The 20,070-nt window shown below is 39.8% G+C and overlaps 5 protein-coding genes across 10 annotated transcripts; 1 reads left to right on the top strand and 4 right to left on the bottom strand.

Annotated features, from left to right (window-relative positions):
• Window positions 1-296: 296 nt before the first annotated feature.
• On the bottom strand, window positions 297-4,789 carry LOC135167506 (facilitated trehalose transporter Tret1-2 homolog). 2 transcript variants are annotated; one of them, XM_064130770.1, is made up of 3 exons: window positions 4,185-4,789; window positions 3,089-3,360; window positions 297-2,713 (listed from the first exon to the last, which is right to left on the bottom strand). In XM_064130770.1, exons 2-3 carry the CDS (start codon window positions 3,317-3,319, stop codon window positions 1,628-1,630), a joined length of 1,317 nt encoding a protein of 438 aa, XP_063986840.1. In that variant the 5' UTR covers window positions 3,320-3,360; window positions 4,185-4,789; the 3' UTR covers window positions 297-1,627. The 2 variants fall into 2 exon arrangements, with proteins under 2 accessions (XP_063986840.1, XP_063986839.1); XM_064130769.1 differs by lacking the exon at window positions 4,185-4,789 and having other exon boundaries at window positions 3,089-3,564.
• An 877-nt stretch (window positions 4,790-5,666) lies between these two features.
• Window positions 5,667-10,084, bottom strand: LOC135167501 (ubiquitin carboxyl-terminal hydrolase 35). Its single transcript, XM_064130765.1, has 3 exons — window positions 8,294-10,084; window positions 8,004-8,224; window positions 5,667-7,883 (listed from the first exon to the last, which is right to left on the bottom strand). The coding sequence occupies exons 1-3, from the start codon at window positions 9,799-9,801 to the stop codon at window positions 6,940-6,942; spliced, it is 2,673 nt and encodes an 890-aa protein (XP_063986835.1). The 5' UTR covers window positions 9,802-10,084; the 3' UTR covers window positions 5,667-6,939.
• A 50-nt stretch (window positions 10,085-10,134) lies between these two features.
• Window positions 10,135-11,853, top strand: LOC135167508 (prostaglandin E synthase 2). The gene is made up of 5 exons (XM_064130772.1): window positions 10,135-10,451; window positions 10,526-10,600; window positions 10,796-11,130; window positions 11,253-11,364; window positions 11,441-11,853. Exons 1-5 carry the CDS (start codon window positions 10,164-10,166, stop codon window positions 11,801-11,803), a joined length of 1,173 nt encoding a protein of 390 aa, XP_063986842.1. The 5' UTR covers window positions 10,135-10,163; the 3' UTR covers window positions 11,804-11,853.
• A 46-nt stretch (window positions 11,854-11,899) lies between these two features.
• On the bottom strand, window positions 11,900-14,004 carry LOC135167511 (uncharacterized). The gene is made up of 7 exons (XM_064130777.1): window positions 13,783-14,004; window positions 13,549-13,701; window positions 13,242-13,372; window positions 12,986-13,118; window positions 12,700-12,822; window positions 12,533-12,616; window positions 11,900-12,454 (listed from the first exon to the last, which is right to left on the bottom strand). The coding sequence occupies exons 1-7, from the start codon at window positions 13,913-13,915 to the stop codon at window positions 12,057-12,059; spliced, it is 1,155 nt and encodes a 384-aa protein (XP_063986847.1). The 5' UTR covers window positions 13,916-14,004; the 3' UTR covers window positions 11,900-12,056.
• On the bottom strand, window positions 13,955-20,039 carry Oseg1 (Outer segment 1). 5 transcript variants are annotated; one of them, XR_010299869.1, is made up of 5 exons: window positions 19,239-19,930; window positions 19,066-19,175; window positions 15,625-18,893; window positions 14,674-15,540; window positions 13,955-14,355 (listed from the first exon to the last, which is right to left on the bottom strand). XR_010299869.1 is itself a non-coding variant. In XM_064130760.1 (5 exons), the coding sequence occupies exons 2-5, from the start codon at window positions 19,289-19,291 to the stop codon at window positions 15,454-15,456; spliced, it is 3,519 nt and encodes a 1,172-aa protein (XP_063986830.1). In that variant the 5' UTR covers window positions 19,292-19,825; window positions 19,900-20,039; the 3' UTR covers window positions 14,538-15,453. The 5 variants fall into 5 exon arrangements, 3 of the variants coding, with proteins under 3 accessions (XP_063986830.1, XP_063986832.1, XP_063986829.1); XR_010299868.1 differs by having other exon boundaries at window positions 13,955-14,495; XM_064130760.1 differs by lacking the exon at window positions 13,955-14,355 and having other exon boundaries at window positions 14,538-15,540; window positions 19,239-19,825; window positions 19,900-20,039.
• Window positions 20,040-20,070: the final 31 nt, after the last annotated feature.

The raw sequence follows: 20,070 nt of genomic DNA on the forward strand, positions 1-20,070 counted from the left end.
TCCATCATAGAATCAAATGGGATTAAATTTTTAAATACGTTTATTGTAGGCACAACTGTACTTTTTCGAGATAAGCGAGTGTATTTCATCAGTGTGTATGGTTATTCTTGCTAATGAATTTACAGTTGGCTTCCCAATGAATTCTGCTTCTTCATTCTTGACGGAAATTTTGGTAACTCCGAACGCAACAGAATTAGCCAAAACTAATCGATAGATAGTAACAATTACTTTTCACATTTGTTTATCAGTCTGTATTGCCCTTCTCATTCATAAACATTTTGTAGGAAAGACGCATTATGAGTTAAAAAAAAAACATTCACAAATATAATGGACTCGTATATTTTCAGAATTTTCATTACAAAATTTGTTTATATTAAAACCCTCATTTATCTTACCCACCATATTTAACATGAGATTGTCAAACTTTGCAAGCTCTCAATCTTCCATGTGATTATACTTGAATCCGATTAAAACGCCGGCAAGTAAAATACAGTAGCAAAAGTAACAGAACAATGTGAAGCAATACTCATTCCACGAGTGCTTATCCTATCTCTCCACTCTGCCATTGAATTCAGGAGTCAAATATTACATTGTTGCAATACTGTATTTGAACAGTTGGTGCTCGATTAGACTATTTACAAAGAAGTTATGCCAATGACCTCGAAATTTATTATTAGAAATACGAAATCTCCACGTGCCATGACCCAAGTGTCTCTTAATACGCACATGCTCGCCACATTCTCAATCGATATCTCTTGAATAAATAGTGTCGTTTAATATGTTTCATAAAATCGAAACGCTTTCATGTTTTTGAATTCAATTACATTATCAGTGAAATTGGTTCAATGACATATCACTCATTTGAATAGGACCGGAGTGTACTAGTTTTCGATGGGGTGACTATTTGTTGGATAAAGTATCCGGAAACTGGTGCATCTGCTTCCCTTTTATTGGAAGGATCAAATTTAAGGAACAGCTTTGAAATATGTGAAAGGTAAATTAATTGATCCCTCCGCAAACTCACATATATATTTTTTTTACTATTGCACATACAGAGAGGAAAATACTGGATAAAGTACATGAGAAGATTCGAAAAATTTACTGTACCATTTTGTTTAATACAATCGAGATTCAAGCCAGTCGACACAGTCTTCATTAGCGATCAAAAGAGTACAATTTTGGAAGTCAGTAACGGATGAAACAGAAATTGACACCGTCATAATGTCAATCACGAAAATAATAATTAATACAGTTTTGAATTGTCTCGAAACTAAAGACAGACTGAACATCCAAAAATAGTTGTCATCAACCCCAAACTATCAAAGGGATCCTCATATTGGAGACATCCACACTAAATTGCTTCATCAATTTCTGCCAATCAATTAACTCTCGACATTCTCGAATCGAAAATCTCAACACCCGGAACAAGAAACACCGATTTTTCTACCCCTTCTCTAAACCAATTTTCCCACATAACTTTGTCACTATCGCAAGACAATGGAAACCAAATTCAAATTTTCCAAGAAAGCCCTTTCCATTTTCAACAGTCTGAATGATCCTGTACCAAAATTGGCGATCATCAGTCAGTCTCAAATGTCCATACCCCCGAAATCCCCCTACAGCCCATTCACCCAGCCACCCACTCACTATTTTTCATAGATATAACACTCTTCCTGCGATTCAAATCCTCCTGGATTTCCTGAAGAGTTTTTCCCTTCGTTTCAGGTACAAAAAGATAAATATAAATAATTCCTATCACATTGCAACCCGCAAATATCCAAAATCCAACGTGAGTTCCCACCGAGTCACAAATAATCTGATAAACTTTACCAACTCCAAATCCAACAATATAAGTACAGAAAACCGCAGTAGCACAACCAAGAGATTTTGTGTTGGTTGGAAAGAGTTCACCGGTCATCGCCGTTGGAAGTGGAGCAAGTCCAAGGGAGTAAAAGACAACGTACAACATGCATCCAGTTGCTGGAAGCCACTCAATATGAGAAGTATCAAATTCCATGGCTTTTAAATGAAAATAAGCTGCAATAATGGCAGTTGATACTAGTGATCCAACGGTGGAGGACAGGAGAAGTGGTCGTCGACCAAAATAATCAACCAGAAATCCACAAACACCAGTGAAGAATAGCTGAACAACTCCAAGAATTATCGCCATGTATTTACCAGCAACAGCAACATGAGCAGCATCAAATATATTCTGTGCATACAGCATGATTGCCTGACTTCCGGACAACTGTTGAATCATCCCCAGGATAACACTGACAAAGAGTGACGTTCGATTGCCAGGAACAAAGAGGAGCTCTCGGAAACCACCACTGTTGGCCATCTCCGCTTTGACAGATGTCTCAATCCGATCCAATTCCTCCTGAATGTCTTTGGTTCCTCTCAGACGTACCAGGGATTTAGCAGCAGCATCACGCTTACCCTTTCGCACCCAGTGATAGGGTGACTCTGGTAGAAATATGAATGACAGTACGTAGACCAGTGGCAGAATCATGGACACCAGTGCTCCAACTGCGATGGATACGAATGGATATACTGCGTAGGCAAAGAGTATTCCCAGTCTTGAGGACATTATGATGAATGCCAAGAGGGATCCTCGACGGTGTGGGGGTGATATTTCACCGAGATACATTGGCATCACGCAAATTGCTGTTCCTGTGCCCATTCCACTGATGAATCTCGCGAAATACAGATGCTAAAAGGAAAGAGATAAATCTCAATTGGCTGGGTCGAATTTACAATTAAGAAGATCTTCGGGGAGACCAGAAGAGTTTATTTCGAAGATCTCCAGAAAATAATAGTTTTGTCTGCCAAAGATCTTCCAGAATTCTCCAGAAGAATCATCGCAATCATCTTCCCCAGAATCTTCTCTGAACACCAGAAAGATCCTCCTCTCTGTCCATAATTCTTCTGAAGAACCCTAGAGGATCTTCGACGAAGGGAAATTTTTCTACCGACTCTAAAAACACTTTCCTACAGTTGCATCGAAATGTACTATCTTTGATATTTTAGAAATAATTTTCAAAAACTGCAAGTTTTTCTAGGAATGAAAATTGTTGGGAATACTCACATAGACTGATGTAGCCAATGCTATCGTGATACATCCTATCACAAAAGGTAGTACACTAAAAATAAGAAGAGTTTTTCGTCCGACGGAATGAGCAAATAGCAGACAAACTGGTGGACCAACAGCTGCACCCAAAAGATTCAATGATGCAACCCATGCTCCTTCGCTACCCGTCAGATGAAATGGTGAATCGTCTCTTTCGTAAAGTGGCAATACCGGTGAACTCCATCCCATGAATGTACTACTTGCAAATATACCGAGATAACTCACGATCGCTGCCAGGTAAAGAACCATTTTCGACTAGATTAAACTACAACGTATCGTATCGATTTTTATAACTTTTCAAAATCCACGCGTAAATATCGTTCACCTGAGATCTGCAAATATGGATCACGCGATGTTTATACCATTAATTAATCGCTCGAGGTATTTTCTATGCGGTTAAGCAATTTTTGGAAACTTTTATTTGAATAATCAAACGATCCGTCCTTGATATGAAACTAGAACTAATATATACTTCTGTTGCTCGAGTACAAATATTAAATATTTGCACGTAAGATTACTATCAACGAAAACGGCTGGATCAGTGCAAATAAATCATCCTACGCGTTTTCATTCTCCCTCCACTGAGAAACAAATTTAGTATTTTACCAAGTGTTCCCAGGCTCATTTTTGGGCACGCATTGGCGCCGTTGAGGTGCCAGTCAACTGACAACTGTCTTCTACTGCCATTTACGACTTTAGGAACATTTCGAGGAGTTTTTTGAGCGATAGAAGTGAATAAAAGTCTGGGTATTGAAGGGATAAAGAAATTGCCCGGAAAAAATATTAATGGAAAATAGTTCGAAGAGGAACTTGAGAAAGAAACTTGGGACAGGCCATCATTAGAGTTTCTCCGTTGATATTTAAATTTATGGACGAAGTGTCTCGGCAAGCAAATTGTATTAGACAGAGCGATGAACATAAAAATCACCTGTCCGTTAATATCGTACGCCTTAATCTCTGAGAGACGGGTTCAACATATCAAAGCGATTTATGCCAAAGTGAATGTCTTCTCAAAAATTCATATTTACTGAACTATGATAAACTATGTACTCACCCAAACTATATCAAGAGAAATATTATAGTTTCACATGGGTTTTACGACTTTCTTTATGGTTTACGGAATATGAAAGACTGATTTGTGATCAGGTTTATAAAAAATTTGGATACCTATCAATAATTTTGGATTTACTAGAAAGGTAGAGATTGTTTAACCACATGGCAATGGCGACAATTCATGGAACAATCCAATTCTCGTTTATTACAACAATATCATTTGGAATACGCGAGTGATGGAGCTGAATTAATATACCCTTTCCACACTCGGGTTTACTACTCTCTACTCCAGCTCTAGGCACCTCGGTATCGATTGTCAAAACCGTCTCATAACTATCCCGGTGGAGTGAATAAGCGAACACAGAGCACCTGTTGCTCTAATCTGATTCAGACTCTTGGGTAAATGCAAAAAAATCAGAAATATGAAAATCACGTCATCGTAACTGCTGAACGGTACAATAAAAAATATCAGAAAAGTTATTGTACAGCTATGAAAAAATGTAGAGATATGCGAACCTTGAAATAGTACTAATTTGTGTATAGTACCATCAAATGACCTCATTTTCACGGATTTAAAAAACGTCATGCGACATCATTAGAAAATATACTCAGATGAACAAGAATTTTTTTTTGAATTCAAAGACGGCCACATCATTAATTTTATATTAACATTATTTGATTATTCTAGTAATCATAAATCGACTATGAAAAAAGTGATTGAGCAATAAATAATTGGAGTAGGACAATTTTTTATTATTCATTCAATCGATATTCACAGGTATAAATTCTCCGTTCAATTTGTCAATGAGTAATGGCAATTAATATTTCTCAACTTCTCCTCAGATTAAATATTGACACAGAAAAATCGCCAATTACTCCATTCATCAGTAATTATGATTGAAGTTTTTCGCCGACACTAAACCAATCCGTAATTGATATTAACGATCGACTGATGAAACACTCACTCAAATATTGGAATTGAGCCATTATTGATTAATCAATTAATGAGTAATCATCATTGCTAAGGTTCATCCAATAGTCGGTTACTTAGTAACCACAAATGAACAGTTTCCGATTAGTGGAGTGCACCTCTTACTCAGCCATCGAATAATGGAACGGCTTAAATTCTGATTACTTAATGATGAAATAACTGAAAAATTTCTGAATACCAGTACTGATTGAAAGATAATCGATTAGCTAGTACAGTATGATTTTTCACAGACACCATTAATCAGCAATAAAGTCAGTAATATTACTTAAAAAATCTTAACCATTAAACCAAAGTTTTCGATTCTGACACGTGAACTTTTCCAAATCTGTGAAACTAAACCCATCATTTTTAATTTGCACTTCTGTATATTATTTAACTAACCAATTATTATTCAGTAGAAATCCTCGTCTGCCCTCTGTTCATACTTTTCACTTTGCTTTTCCCATTGCACTGAGGATATTTTCAACAAAATTATGTGTTTACAACCGGACATTCATTAATTGGTACCTTTTTTATTGAAATTTTTCATTTACACGATGTCTGACTGAATAAGTTATAAAACAGAAAGAATGGAACACAGAAACTTCACATCAACTCGATTGGCGAGAAAATACAACTATTATTGCAATGTTCCGCATTCTTCAATTTTCATTCAGTTGTCTGAATACTGTATCGAAATGAAACACAATTAATTAGCAATGCGAGTAAAAATTTATCACAGATTTTCCAACACGTTCAATGATTTGTTTTTTTTTCTCCTTTTGCTTTCTCTAATGCTTTTCCTTTTTTTATAGACGATTTTAAATAGCTATGTACATCTATGACAACATTCCTCATTTTTCATAACTCTTGAGAGCACACGTTCACTTTGATTCTTCATATTGTTAATATTAAAAAATCATATTTTTTTTCATTTGAATATTTTATCCTTTTTTTTGTATTATTTATCCAGACAAGCATGAAAAATGAAAATAATAAGCTTAAACGTCTTTAACAAAGACTCATATTATTCAAAAATTATAATAAATAAATTATGTCTATTACGAATTTATTTAGTGGGATTTTGAGGCTTTTCCAGCCAACATTATTATTTATTACGGCTCCCAACTGGACGTCACCTTTGGATCAATGTTCTCTTCTCAGAAATATTCGCACTTTCAGAACTTCTAATCACTTCCAACCCCCCTCCCCCCATCTCAAGGAAATCCTTTCGTTCCGTCCCCTGGAAGGAGAAGAGTCCTGATAATGCAACTACTATTTGTGATACGTCGACAAGAAACTGAATCCAAATGCAGTAGCCAGGCCAAAGCAGTAATAAATAATTGATTTAGCTTATTAGATGAACTAATAAATTCCTCTATGTTTATAAATTGTGACAATATTTAACTCAATCATTCCACATTCACCTATCGCCAATTCCCCAGACATTAAAGCATCCAAGTGATAAATTCCAACTGAAATGTCCTCCATTCCATCCAAGTGCTGTCCAAAAAAAAACTTCTCCACATACATGAAAACCCATGAGCTAAGAAATCACGGAAGCTCGAGAAGATTTGGCCGGAGAATAACTCGATGAAGTGTTCCTATACCAATGCCCAGTAGAAAAATAAATGATAAAAATCTTGAGACAATGACCAATTCAATTGCTTGAATTCAATGTCTGGCACGTACATATCTATTGAACAAATTGCAATCAATGAACGATTGAGTGAATGTAAATAGATAAATTATTGTTAATAACATTCAATCAACTAAATTTAGTGAATTAAAATAAGCATTGATTGGTCGGTAAATTGATAGATCCACGACAACTACTTGGTGGTGGATTTTCATCATCAGAATTATCATTACGTCTGAGAAGAGATATGTGATGACCACGTTGATTTCTCTTCTTTTCTGCTTGTTTTTTCATCTCCTCATCGTAAGAATTTGTATCTCTCTCCACTAAATCCTGTATATGTTTACTCAAATTAGCTAAATCAGGCTTATCATCCTCATAAATTCCATCAGTCTTTGTAACTTTTTCGTAAAAAAGTATGTAAGGTGTGTCTGGTGGTTCTAAACCCTTGAACTCATCCAGTGTTGTTTTAGAAACATAGCTGTCATTGAATTTGTACCAATTTTGCATTGAATCACGCGCATAAGTGAAATAATGACCATAGTCCATACTGTAACCAGAATGTACAACAGCAGCATACAATTGATAAGTTTCTGTCTGACTTGCCATTGGTGTTGATACTTCAAGTTGAATTTTTTCGTTGTATCTCACTTTATGTCTCAGTTTAGTACGCAAACGACTCTCTGTGTCGTAATGAAAGTGTTTTAGGGTCAGTATGAGATGGGCTGGGGCACGTAAATGTTTTATAATTCTCTGGGCATCGCAGAGTTTCATGCACTTGTCGCAACGATACTTATTATCGCCGGTTAAATTTTCTGGTATTAAGTAGTAGTTTATAAGATCTTGTACAGTGACCTCTTGATTTTCGGGAATCCCTTCGGGAAAACAGAGCTGAAGATCTCGAAATTTATCCGTGTTGTGGGAGCTGGTGTCGCACTGGGCGCACTGATAAGTGATTTTTGATTCACCACCGAAGACACGGTGTACTAGGTTTGGAGTTGATGAGTCTTCACCGCCTACTGATTGAATTCCACTGTCTGTTGAGTCTGAGTGAGAGTCACTCAGGTGAGGGCTGCGGGCTAAATCATCACCTGCATCAAGAGTAGTTGAATTTCATTGATTATATGGGTAGCAATGCAATAAATAAATATTTCAAATAACATCCAATATTCTCCAATTAATTGAATTGCATTACTGATTTTGTTCATTACCATCAGTGAAATCAGCCAGCGATTGAGTCTTCCTCTTCAACGTCGTACCCTCAGTCAAATCCTCCTCTGTGGTCCATCTTGTGATTCCACAGCCCTCTGAATCGACATTCATATCCTCAACATCCTGTTCCTCAGGCGTAGACTTCAGTGTCTTCATCTCCAGGTCATCGGACTGCAGCGGATGTGACTTTTCCTGCTCGTAGATGACGTCAAGTAGATGACTAAAAAAGAAATCATAGATATTAAACAAATCACCAAATATGAAAAGTTACTCAACGTCTCCTACTAACCATAAAAATTCCGAGCTATCCTGCTGCTGACCTGGAGTGAAATATGACGGCCTGGAGGCCTGAAGAACATCAGTCGGTGACAAAGACATTCTCTTCGAGTACAACAATAGTGCAAACAAATTTTGCAATTTCCTCAGTATCAGATTAGCATTTGTATCCGTTGATGGTTTATAACTGATCACCTCGTGGCAAAATTGTCTCGTCATAACAAGTGCCTGAAGTACACTATTCATGTAACACGTATTTCCCAAATTCGTTAGTCCAACTTTACCATTATTGATAAAAAAACGATTTTGTATGTCATCTCGAGTCTCTTCCTCCCATAGTGACTCATTGAGTATTTTGTTTACAACCTCCATTCGTGGCTCAACTGGCAATGACTTTTCAAGTGTCTCATAAATCGAATACGAAGGAAATCGCATCATCAGTGCTTTGCAACAATCAACAAGACTCTGGGTTGTTTTCTTCCCAATTTCCGATGGCTCGGTACTTATTCTCATCAAAACTTCTTCTATATCCTTGATGACACGATGAAACAATACTGGAGTACTTTGTTTACGTAGTAAACAAAAAACAAGTGCTATACTGTGCTGGCGTGCCATGGGAATCTTCAATCGATTAATCGTCATCTTGAGGCAATCCTCAGCAACCCTGTTCAGCACAGAGTACTTTTTTTTCTCTTCAAGTCCCTGTATAAAAGCTGATATCCAAAGACTAAGACAATCGTCCTTCAGCCATTGAGACAACCACGTGCAGAGTATCTTCAGGGCTCTCTCGAGATTATCATCGTTCTGGGTCTTCGATATAATTAATTGAACTGCTTTTTGGATTGGCTCCGGTCCTTCAATCAGTTTGAGAATATCAACAAGTGCTGCGCCAGGTAACGAGGTCCTTTCCACGTCCTGAATTATACTGTAAAGTGTCTCCAGGCACTTGTATATTAAAATTTGCCCCCGAAGGCCACCAAAACGATAGCAAATTGCTCTAACGTAATTCTGTATTCTCGAGGAACTGCTTTTCAACTTGACAATTTTATCAGACTGTCCGGGCATTTGAAATTCGGCGAGACATGTGACAATGGCCTCGCAGAATTGTGAGTTAGTCATGTGCGTCGGTAAATAAATAATGTAGTGCTCGTCAAGTACCTTTACAATATCAGCAAGCAGTGATATGTCATTGCCAGCTGTATTCTTGAGAAAAAGTGTGTAATTGTTAACTTCTCGTCCCGTAGACAAGAAATTATGCCCAATGTTGTTACCCTCAAAAGGATTCATCTTGAGACGTGTTGAAAAATACACGAGTAAGTGGGGTATTTGATTGACATTTGTTATGTTCCTGTGTACGATTCTTTTTATTGCACCCATAACATCCCTGAACTCAATGTCTTCCCGTACTTCCTCATCAAGTTGTCGTAGATTAATCCATCCTTGACGCACTTCATCGGGCGTACCTGATACTATTTGACGCAGACACTCGGTGAAATCCGGAATTGATGGATCACACTCCATTGTTTAACCGTTGATTAATTAATGTATCAGATATTATGTGACTTTATCGGGGTTTGAGATGTTCTTTGTGTTCTGATTTCACCAGTTTTAACCTCAACTCGGATGACAAGAGAATAGAACAGAGAATGATCCTGTGATTCTCAATTCACGCGCATCACTCATTAGACCAACACAAACGCGAATGTGGATTGGCTATTGTTACATGTATATTTTCACCATTTTCACAAAATACAAAAAAAATAACGGGAGAAAATTATGTCGATGCCATCGGACGTGTGTGGAGTAAAATCTAGAATTCGCGGGTGTCGCCATCTGGCCTGTTATGTCCCTGGCTTTATGATTCGGCTTATTGAGTTTCAAACATGGCTGTGTTGCGCGGATTCTCGCGAGTCTCGAGACATTTATTGTTTAAAAATACAACATTATGGGAGGAGAATATTGTCAGGACATTCCGTACTGTTGTACAGGAACCAAAACCTACGAGGGGAATTTTGAAGACTTGTTTGATCAGTGCTGTTGTTGGAAGTGCTATTGGTGCAGGTTATGCCTATCAAAAAATCGAACGAGACAGGAAACATCTCGAGATGGAGGGACATCAGATTGCGACGGAGATTCTTAAATATAAACCATCTGTATCGACTTCGAGGAAGGTATTGTGACCTTGTGATTTTAGTTGAAATTGTCACAGGTATGGGGTTACATCACTCTTTTGTTTGGGTCTCAGGTTGTCTCGGCGGTGGATTCCACCGGATTGAAACTCACCCTTTTCCAGTATCAGACATGTCCCTTCTGCTGCAAGGTAAATAAATTCATATTTCAGGAAATAGAAGTGACAGTTTTGGGGCGAAAGATCGGTCTGAAATAGATCCGACCATAACAGGCCAGGAATAATAGATCTCGAAAAAAAAGCTCGTAGGGTAGATGAGCAGTACAAAAAATAGACCATGGGCCCTTTCGATCGAACGATGGCCAATCGATTCACTGTTCTGTACAGGTTCGCACCTTCCTGGATTATTACGGGATCTCCTACGATGTTGTGGAGGTGGACCCAGTACTTCGAGGCGAGATAAAGTGGTCAAAATATCGAAAAGTTCCTATATTACTTGCAAAAGTCGATGGTGGATATCAGCCTCTCAATGATAGCTCGATGATAGTCTCTTTATTAGCCTCCTACCTCAACGACAGTGGTCACAAAATTGATGAACTTGCGACGTATTTCCCGAGTATTGCTATCAACGATGAGAAGGGTTACAGAGAGGAAATAGTCAATAAGTATTTTCTGATGTATCAGGGATCGGTTCCCAAAGACAGGACACTCGATGATATTGTGTAAGTACTCCTGAGTACCAATATACCTCGACCTAGTCCTAGACGTGATCTCTTTTTCTGAACGAGTTTAGTGTGTATATAATATAACTTTATCATACATTTCTGGTAATGTCATTTCGCAGGGAGGAGCGGAAGTGGAGACAATGGGCAGATGATGTTTTTGTACACACATTATCTCCGAATGTGTACAGAACTATAGGGGAAGCTTATCAAACGTTCAATTGGTTCTCAGAGGTAAATTTGAAACGTTCGAATGATCGGAAAATTGGATTGCATGAAATGGATTTTGTGGTAAAAAAACTATTTACAGATTGGACGGTGGGAGGAATATTTCCCAGCGTGGGAAAGAGCCTTAATGGTGAATGTCGGTGCTCTTGCCATGTGGATGATCGGAAAACGTCTCACGAAGAGACATCATCTCAAAACCGACGTACGAGAGTCCTTCTATGACGAGATAAATACGTGGTTAAATGCCATCAGTACGCGAGGTGGAGAATTCATGGGAGGAAATAACCCAGATCTTTCAGATCTCGCAGTTTACGGAATTCTAAGGAGTATCGAGGGCTGCGATGCCTTTAAGGACGCTCTGAAACATACGAATCTGGGTACATGGTACTCAGCAATGTCAGAGCGAGTGAAGAATCACAGTGGAAGTTCAGTATTGTCGGAATAACGGTGGTATCTGATGTATTAAATATAAATAAAATGACTCGTTTGTTTCGATGCTATTTTATTTTATTTAGACAGTCATTGTCACGAGACTGACCATTGTCATTGGATTCGAGATTTCAGGCGAGAATTCGAGGTGAGGCACAGGGGGGAAATCAGATATCGACTACCAGGTGGTTTGTGTCACTGACATCTTTTTATTTTATTGAAAAACTTATCAGTATTAATCCCGTCATAATAGTTTATCTGAAATCTTATTAAACTTCGCATGCCAATTGTCGATAATTAAGAGTGAATCCACGATTTTCCACGTCCACGAATTCGTCTGCAGGTGGATTTGTCACAACATAAAGTATGAAACATGCGCTTGTTTTCGTCTGAAATCCATTTCCGCAAAATCTGTCTGTATCGTAACGGCCGCCGGCTGTATTTACGGGATTTGGAACTATCACATAATTGTGGGTACACTCGGTACCCGACTCAGATAAATCTTCGTCAGCGGCTCCAGTAATAAGTCCGGAATCTCCGGAAATTGCAAACGATGTTGAGTCCGTCTGCGACCACTCGATTGTACAGTCTCCCAACGCTGGTCGAACGCAGATCTTATAATTTAAATTCTGCATTTGTCTAGTTCCAATGGACGTAGCTGTTGGTACTGAAGTACAAAGCGATACTTTATCGTGTTGAGAAAAGTTAAAGAATCGATTGACGGAAAATAGTCTGGATTATTTACCTCGCGGATTCGGAGTACTTCCGTAATTGAAACTCATCACAGTCCCGGACACGGTCTTATAGTACTGTAGGCAACCACTTGGGGCTGTAATTTCATAAAAAGTCCAATCAGGGGGTAGAATTTGTGATAATGGGAGAAATACGAAGGTTTTTTTATCAATTCTTTACCTCGCCAAGGGGAGTCACACGCTATCTGTTGAAGTCGCAGATTCCATTTGCGAGAAAATCGATAAGCGGCATTGGTGATCATCGAAATTGTGATAGGATTATTGCCGTTAAAATCCACGTACACTGAACATAAATTACTTGATATAATTTTGATTTTAGGAGTTTCACGTATGACAAAATAAAAATGAGGAAAATGTATGTCTTGAATCATAAGATTATATTTTCCGTAAAAATTACGTGAAGCTCCGTAATTCCCGAATGAGAAAATAATTGTCTACCAACTTACTATGCTGGCCGACATTCTCTCCACAAATGCGAGGAACCCTTCTAGCAGCTCCAGTCACTAGTAAGAAATCCAAGTCGCAGATGCCTGATGCGTTCGGTTGAGCCAAATTAAAATCCAGGAAATCAATCCTTAACTGAAAAAAAACAGGTGAGGGATTAATACGGACCGATTGGGATAATTCGCGGTTTTGGGTGCTAAAGGTAACTGCAAAAGGTGCAGGAACCTCAGGCATCCCTGTTTCGGGTATACAATGTACCTGACATATATTTGTAGTACACGGATACACCGTAATCATACACCGTTCGGGCCCATCATGAGCCGAATAATATCCTTCATTCACAAAATACGTGTTATTAATGTTAGTAGTGGCTCCACATGTCTTTCGAACTGAAAAAAAAATTTCATTAATTCAGTAGCTCATCTATGGCGAGAAATATTTAATGAAAACGACGTCGATTACTCAATTTCGTAGATAATGAGCAAATAGTGCCCTTAAGTTTCGTAATTTTTACTGATAATTTTTTCTATCCTATACCAAATTGAAAATATCCAACTGTACGTACAAGTGCAACAAACTCCCAAATTAGTCGCACATGATCCCGAAGGGTTCCCACCATACTTCGAGCACTCTCTTTTCGTGAAACACGTTCCATTGAAGGAATTTGAGCCGGAGCACTCGGAGTTTGCGAAACGTACAACACTGAACAGCGGGAAAACTAAAATTCAAGGATTAACATGATCAGAAGACAAAATAAATCTCCGGATTATCCCCGAGGGATGCATCCACCAGAACTTACATCTTGCCTGGCGACCCCTATGTTCTCCGACCTCTGACGGGTTATCATCCCCCAGGGATGTTGTCCAGGTCGTGGTCTCACCGGAAATAATTATTGTGACGACCACAATAAAACTGAAAATCCACCCCAGCATCTTCACAATCTCTCGACCGTCAACTGATACAATTTCTTCAAAACCCGTCTCAACGATCCGGATAACGGGGAATAGTTTGCTCAACAGACATGACAATTAGCAACTCTTCGACTGGTAAATTCAATAATGTCAGGATAATTTGGATAACTGGACTATGAGTACCGCTAGTATATGTAACTAATGGGTTCGTTCATTGAGTATTGAAATTACACCAAAAGAAGAGATGAACTAGCCTGAGTTCAGGTCAGGAATTACATTCCTCTATCATGTCTAGTGCAAAATTTTTCCTCTCAATGTTCATAATCGCAATTTCATTGAGCCAAAACTTAAGTCGATCAGAAGTCGATTGATTGAAAAGTGTGATTACTCGCCTCCTTCTACCTGGTGATATCCACACAGCTGTTATCATACGCGATCTCGCAGCAGATAATTCCGATCAGCTGGAAAGACAATTATTCGAAACCATCATGATGAACATACCCAGTGTAACAGTCAATGTGAACGAAACTGAAACCCCTAGAGTTCGGTGTTATATCGAAATCGTCGACTTCTCTCCTCTTCATATTCTACACCGATTATCCTGGCAACGGAGTGCAATTATTTAAAACAATGTACGCAATGCTTCAAACAACTGATTTCTCCATTAATTATGCTCTGTACAATTTTTTGCGTTACATTTAATTTAAAGATTGAGGAGTGATAAAATTATAATAAGGATTCTGATGATGATAACATTCCATCGAGTGAATGGGACATACATTTTATTGTTAACCCCGGAAATTTCATAACATATCTCTTTTCCAATCCGGATGATAAGTAGACACGAAAGTGGTTATTTTTATTTGGACGAAAATATGTTGAAGGGAAAATTAAAACACTCCACGATTATATGGGAACCAAATCCACGTATAATGGACGAATGTAGGTAACTGGGGCGCAACGTTAGCGATTTACACCCCAACACGTTAAATGACGGGGTCGTAAGATCTGATGTAATACGCCTTCACCAGCTAAAAAATAATTGTTAATTCGTGTCCACGTGCCCAGTAATTGGACTATTGTTTCATATCTGTGACCTCTTTAATATTTTTGTTTCCCCGACCCCTTTCGTCTACGGGTGACTTCTAAATTGTGTAAAATTGGTAAAAGTCAGGAGTAAATAAAGATAATCATTTCTCTTATTTATCCGCACGTAAGGAAGCGCAGAGAAAAAGAATTCTCGCCAATTTTTTATAAATTTTCCCAGAAATGCGGAGAAAAATTCATGTTCCTCCCAATGCGATTTACCGCGCCAGGACTAGAATTTTTCTCTCGCCGTAACTTTGCCCCTCTTTCCTGTGCGCTCAATAGAGTTTTCATGAAAAATTCTCTCCGGGCAACAGTCTACCAGACAGTAAACGTCCCTCGCATCGGTCAGACGCGAGATATGAATATTCGATGTCTGAAAGGTGTCATCAAACCTTCGATCACCCATGGTAAAGGCTATCAATTAGTGTTTTAATTCAGGTACGTGAGGTGATAGCTAATTTAGAGTTCGATCAATTCACTGACGAACTTGAGATCCTGCAGAAGGGACAGTGTCCATGCCGGAGAAGTGCCAATTCGTAGTCATCCGCGTGGAAGAACTGAAAGGAATAACTCTCGTTAAAAGGAAGAAGAGGGCAATGTTGGAGGAGGAGAAAAGATTTAAGAAGGATAAGAATCCTCACCCTCAGACACGATTTGCAGAACGTCACCTGGAGATCCGTCAATAAATTCCTATAATACCTAGTCTTGAACGGCTCTGGCCACTTAACAATAAGCACACTGGACGGTTCCATACTCCTCAAAACTCCCCTGCCAACCTTGATCACAGTCCCTCCACTTTTATCGTCAAACTTGATTAGCCTGGCAGTGAACAAATCAGCCTCATTACTATTTATCGTCAACTGATCCTCAACAACCGTAGAATTATCATCCGAAGGCACTGGCTCCTCAATCAACCTCTCAGCTTCCTCATCAGTAATAGCATTATCCAGTTCAAACTCCACCAGAGGAAGAGTCTCAAACATCACAAAAGAATGTTGAAACTTGAGTCCACACTGAATACACCGATTACTAGACGAATTATTCGCCGGTAAAAGACTATTAAAGGTCGAGCATCTGTAGCACAGTGGCAGTAGCTCCTCAGGATCCCTGTACTGATAAGCTCGAGCCCCCAGTGTCGAGACTTCAATTTGCGCCTGAAGATGCTCGGGAACTTTCATTCCCCTCAATCTCTCCAGCAATTGCATCGCTAATTTATTAGCTCCAAGAATCCTCGCTTGTTTCACTAGTGCATAAGTTATCGTCAGTTTTGAAATTCCCTCGGCTCTTAATCCCTGAATCTTCATCAACAAAAATCTTGATATATTGAAGAGTGCCTCAGGCATCAACGACGTAAACGGCTCCTCCATGTACTTGAACACCTCGAAATACGCATAATACACATCAGCTTTATCAGAATACTCCATAAATATAGTTTTAACGTCCTCAGAATTTTTATTCAACTCCAAACTCAACTGAGACAGGAGCCAGTAAAAATAGGAAGCATCCCTGAATCTTTTTTCACACACTGCATTGTTAGCCAATGTTGTGAGAACCACGATGGACTCTTCCGGCTGTCCAGCAGTCTGAAAAGCCTTCTGTGCGTCTGAGAATCTTCCAGTCTCCGCCAACCACCTCGCATAAGGCCCATAAACCCTGGATTTCAACTTGGGATTTCTCTCGGCAAGTTCAAAGGCCTCTGGCCATGCCTGGGCATCAACGAGGACATCAGCAACATCTGGATCGTCCCCAAGGCGACTGAAAATTTCAGCTGCACCATGAGTTGCTCCCAGTTGTTTCAATTTCTTCGCAATTATCGACAGACTGTCACGTTCAGCTTTATCCAATTGCCGGCCAACTTTTATCAACATGTCAATCCAGCCGTACTCCGCTATGATATTTATGGCCCTCTGGACATCACCAGCAGCGAGAAACATTTCTGCAGCTGCTCGAGGCTCTCCCAAACTCTTTGCCCACTCGGCACGTTTTCGTAGGAGGACTGTTCTGTCTTGTGTATTTCCAGCTGCTATGAACTCCTGAGCTATGTCAAACATCCTCAGGTCGGAATACATGTCAAGGGCGTGCTGTTGTAATCCAGCCTTTTGATAGAGTCTCGCTGCGTCTCGTAATCTCCCCATTGCTGCAGCACCAGTTGCCATACAGGCCTCCTTTCCCCACTCTCCAGACTTCAGTTTCTCCTCAATATCAGACACAATTTCAATGTACCGTAATTTTTTAAGTCTCGCAAATGCAGCGTAGGCTATGTTCAATTCCAGTTTATCAAGAGCTGCTATTCCCAGAGCCAGCCAATCACTCTCAGCAACACCGAGACAAGCGATAGCATAAGCCTCATCAAACATCCCAATCTCCAAATATTGGTACATCGTGGAGGACAGGGGAACTTCAACTCGGATAATATTCGTCCCATTTATGCAGTAGACTTTCGAGCCATTATGACCAACGACGTATCCACAAAATTTTTGCTTGTACTCTGGAAAATTAGCGACTTTAGTCGCCAAATAATCTCTACCTGAGAAGCACATCATATCCTCGAAGGCACGATTGAAGGCAACACTCGTTACGTCATAAAACTCCTGGAGTTTTTCCTCAGTATAAAGATCGAATACGGATAGAGTATTGGTTTCACTGACAACAGCCAGTTTCTCCTTGAGTGAACTGACGTCCAAGCAGCGAATTGGACCGTCTACCTTGGCTAAATGTACGGGAAAAGGATTGTCCAGGTAAATCTTCATCACTTGACCGGTTTTCAGACCCGCCACAAGACACTCCTTCCCTGCTGGGCCTCCAACCACTTTGATATACGTGATAGGACTGTCTAGGATCCACTCTCTCTCCACGAGTCCAGTGAATGACAGACTCTGGAGTCTTTTTTCAAGACACAAAACCAAGTGGCTGGACGTCACCACGAGGAGGCTGCAGTCCAGTGTCTGGGGAAGTTTCTCTTGAATTCGGTAGTGCATGCTGTCGTTGGAACCAGATGGTTCATAAATAATAACTCGTTCTGGTAATTGAACAGCTAGTTTGTCTCGATAAACAGCTATTCTCTGGATCAAATCTTTGCATTTAATTCGGACCTTTTGATTGGTCGTCAAGTGCTGGATTATCACATCAGTCATGTTCTCGCGATAGGCGTAACGATCCCCGTAGAGACCATGGACGATGCTCCAGGTGATCTGAAGGTAGGTGATGGTGCCATCTTGGCTGCCCACAGCTACGTGAGACGAGGAGGGATGGACTGCACAGCTCCAGACCCAGGTCGAGAAAGAATCACTGACTGTGGCAAGTTGAATTCCCTCGTGGGTCATCAAGAGACATTTCTTGTTGCTTCCAGCCACCAGGAGATACTGGCCTTCAGGAAAATGTGTGATTTTTAGGGGAATGAAATTCAGAATTCTCTCTCGGCCGATTTGTTTACCGAATAGGGTATGGAAGGATATTGTTCCACCCCATTCTGCTATACAGAGGACATCCATGTTAGAGTCATCCTTTAGAGGACCCCAGGATAGACTCCATATTGACGTTGCTCCTGATCTCTCAATTCGTGCTTGCTCTTCGCCATTTTTGTTTCTGATAGACACGTATCCAGCTGCTAATCCAATCGCTAGGTATTGACCGTCTCTTGTCCAGGCGCAGCAGTTGACTCGACCTCCTGATTTGTGCTTTTGGACTGCTTTCTGCTCAGAGGACCAAAAGGCGATGTCCGATATAGAACAGCTGACGAGCTGGTGAGACACTGGATTGAATTGCATACACTGAACTGCATCGTTGTGAGAGTATTTTAAAATTCCTTCGAGTTTCGATGTCCAGACGATTACGCTCTTGTCAGCACCACCGGAGGCAAATTTTTTCCCGTCTCTTGCGTAACACACGCAATAAACTGTGTCCTTATGACCTGAAACGGGGAAAATTATTGGCCTACTTGCAACAAATTATGGAAAAATTCCTCTATCTCTCTTAGATTCCAAGATATTGCGGAAAACTCGACGCAGGGATTTCGTTTTACTACTTCGCTCCTGAAATATTCTCCAGTTTGTTTTGTCCCGCCACAAACTGTGTTTATTTACCTTTCAAAGTTTGAATCAACACCCCCTTTTCTGATTCATAAACAAGCACTTGCTGGCCAGCAGCAACAATGAGTTGACTCCCATCAGGATTAAAACACAGATCATAAATGCTGTAATTCCAAACATCATTGAATTATTAACAACTCAACAATACTGGCAATATAAACAATTACCATTGCTCCGTTTTGTCTTCAACTCTGTCCACCCACGCTGGGTGTGCCCTCATTTTGATAAATAATAACTTCCAACAATAATTGATAAATTTTCTTGTTTGTATCTTTCGATGGGTCACAGAGTTGTCAAATTGATCTGTTATGCCGTTACCACGGAAACGCTATGAATTTTCGGAAGTCCGTAAAGTCTACGGTCACGTCACCCACACTATCCGAACAACTTCAACTCAGAGGATAGGTCCCGGGGGTCAGCCGACCCCATGCCAACGCTAGTTATGATTCCAGCGGTGGAGCACGCCACCGTCGATTCTGGCGTGGATGGATGAGGCTCCCGAAATCCACTTGTTCATTAAAAAATTGTTTCTCCGTTCTTAATGAGCTCAGGAAGACGCCAAAAATGCACAAATGGGATTTAGAATATTCCGGGAGCTTTCGGAAAACCCCAAATCGCCCTACAAATTGAATGCCACGTAGTCCGTGGTGATGCTTTACCGACAACCATGTCCACCATCGTAGTTCATCCGCCACCGCTACGAAATTTTGCGGTTGAATCCGCTCCACAAGCGTCAGCAATCTCCCTTAAGCCTCTGGGCTTAAGTTTTGACTTTTAACATTTTTATGGAGAAAACATAAACGATTATAAAACTGAGGTCAAACTTACGATTCCAAATGTCATCGAGTTTCCTGAAAATAGGGTAGTTTTCGACAATCTCTGAATTTACTAAGTCTCGAGCTACTTTGAACAGAGATCGAATGCCAGAGTGAACGTAATTATCTCCTCATTGCTATTCAGATGTTTACGATATCTCGTGTCAATCCCCTCCTCATTTCC

The sequence above is a fragment of the Diachasmimorpha longicaudata genome, chromosome 11 (assembly GCF_034640455.1).
Source record: "Diachasmimorpha longicaudata isolate KC_UGA_2023 chromosome 11, iyDiaLong2, whole genome shotgun sequence".
NCBI classification, from domain to species: Eukaryota; Metazoa; Arthropoda; class Insecta; order Hymenoptera; family Braconidae; genus Diachasmimorpha; species Diachasmimorpha longicaudata.

Excerpts from the sequence above, each read along its gene's own strand:
- LOC135167506 (XM_064130769.1), bottom strand. The coding sequence starts at position 3,379 with ATGGTTCTTTACCTGGCAGCGATCGTGAGTTATCTCGGTATATTTGCA. Across the intron at positions 2,714-3,088 it reads CATTGGCTACATCAGTCTAT|CATCTGTATTTCGCGAGATT; the intron begins GTGAGTATTCCC and ends CTTTCCTTTTAG.
- LOC135167501 (XM_064130765.1), bottom strand. The coding sequence starts at position 9,801 with ATGGAGTGTGATCCATCAATTCCGGATTTCACCGAGTGTCTGCGTCAA. Across the intron at positions 8,225-8,293 it reads GATAGCTCGGAATTTTTATG|TCATCTACTTGACGTCATCT; the intron begins GTTAGTAGGAGA and ends TTTCTTTTTTAG. Across the intron at positions 7,884-8,003 it reads GCTGGCTGATTTCACTGATG|GTGATGATTTAGCCCGCAGC; the intron begins GTAATGAACAAA and ends CTCTTGATGCAG.
- LOC135167508 (XM_064130772.1), top strand. The coding sequence starts at position 10,164 with ATGGCTGTGTTGCGCGGATTCTCGCGAGTCTCGAGACATTTATTGTTT. Across the intron at positions 11,131-11,252 it reads AGGACACTCGATGATATTGT|GGAGGAGCGGAAGTGGAGAC; the intron begins GTAAGTACTCCT and ends GTCATTTCGCAG. Across the intron at positions 11,365-11,440 it reads CGTTCAATTGGTTCTCAGAG|ATTGGACGGTGGGAGGAATA; the intron begins GTAAATTTGAAA and ends AACTATTTACAG.
- LOC135167511 (XM_064130777.1), bottom strand. The coding sequence starts at position 13,915 with ATGCTGGGGTGGATTTTCAGTTTTATTGTGGTCGTCACAATAATTATT. Across the intron at positions 13,119-13,241 it reads GTACTACAAATATATGTCAG|TTAAGGATTGATTTCCTGGA; the intron begins GTACATTGTATA and ends GTTTTTTTTCAG. Across the intron at positions 12,455-12,532 it reads AAGTACTCCGAATCCGCGAG|TACCAACAGCTACGTCCATT; the intron begins GTAAATAATCCA and ends TTTGTACTTCAG.
- Oseg1 (XM_064130760.1), bottom strand. The coding sequence starts at position 19,291 with ATGAGGGCACACCCAGCGTGGGTGGACAGAGTTGAAGACAAAACGGAG. Across the intron at positions 19,176-19,238 it reads GAAGACAAAACGGAGCAATG|CATTTATGATCTGTGTTTTA; the intron begins GTAATTGTTTAT and ends TTGGAATTACAG. Across the intron at positions 18,894-19,065 it reads GTTGATTCAAACTTTGAAAG|GTCATAAGGACACAGTTTAT; the intron begins GTAAATAAACAC and ends TCCCCGTTTCAG.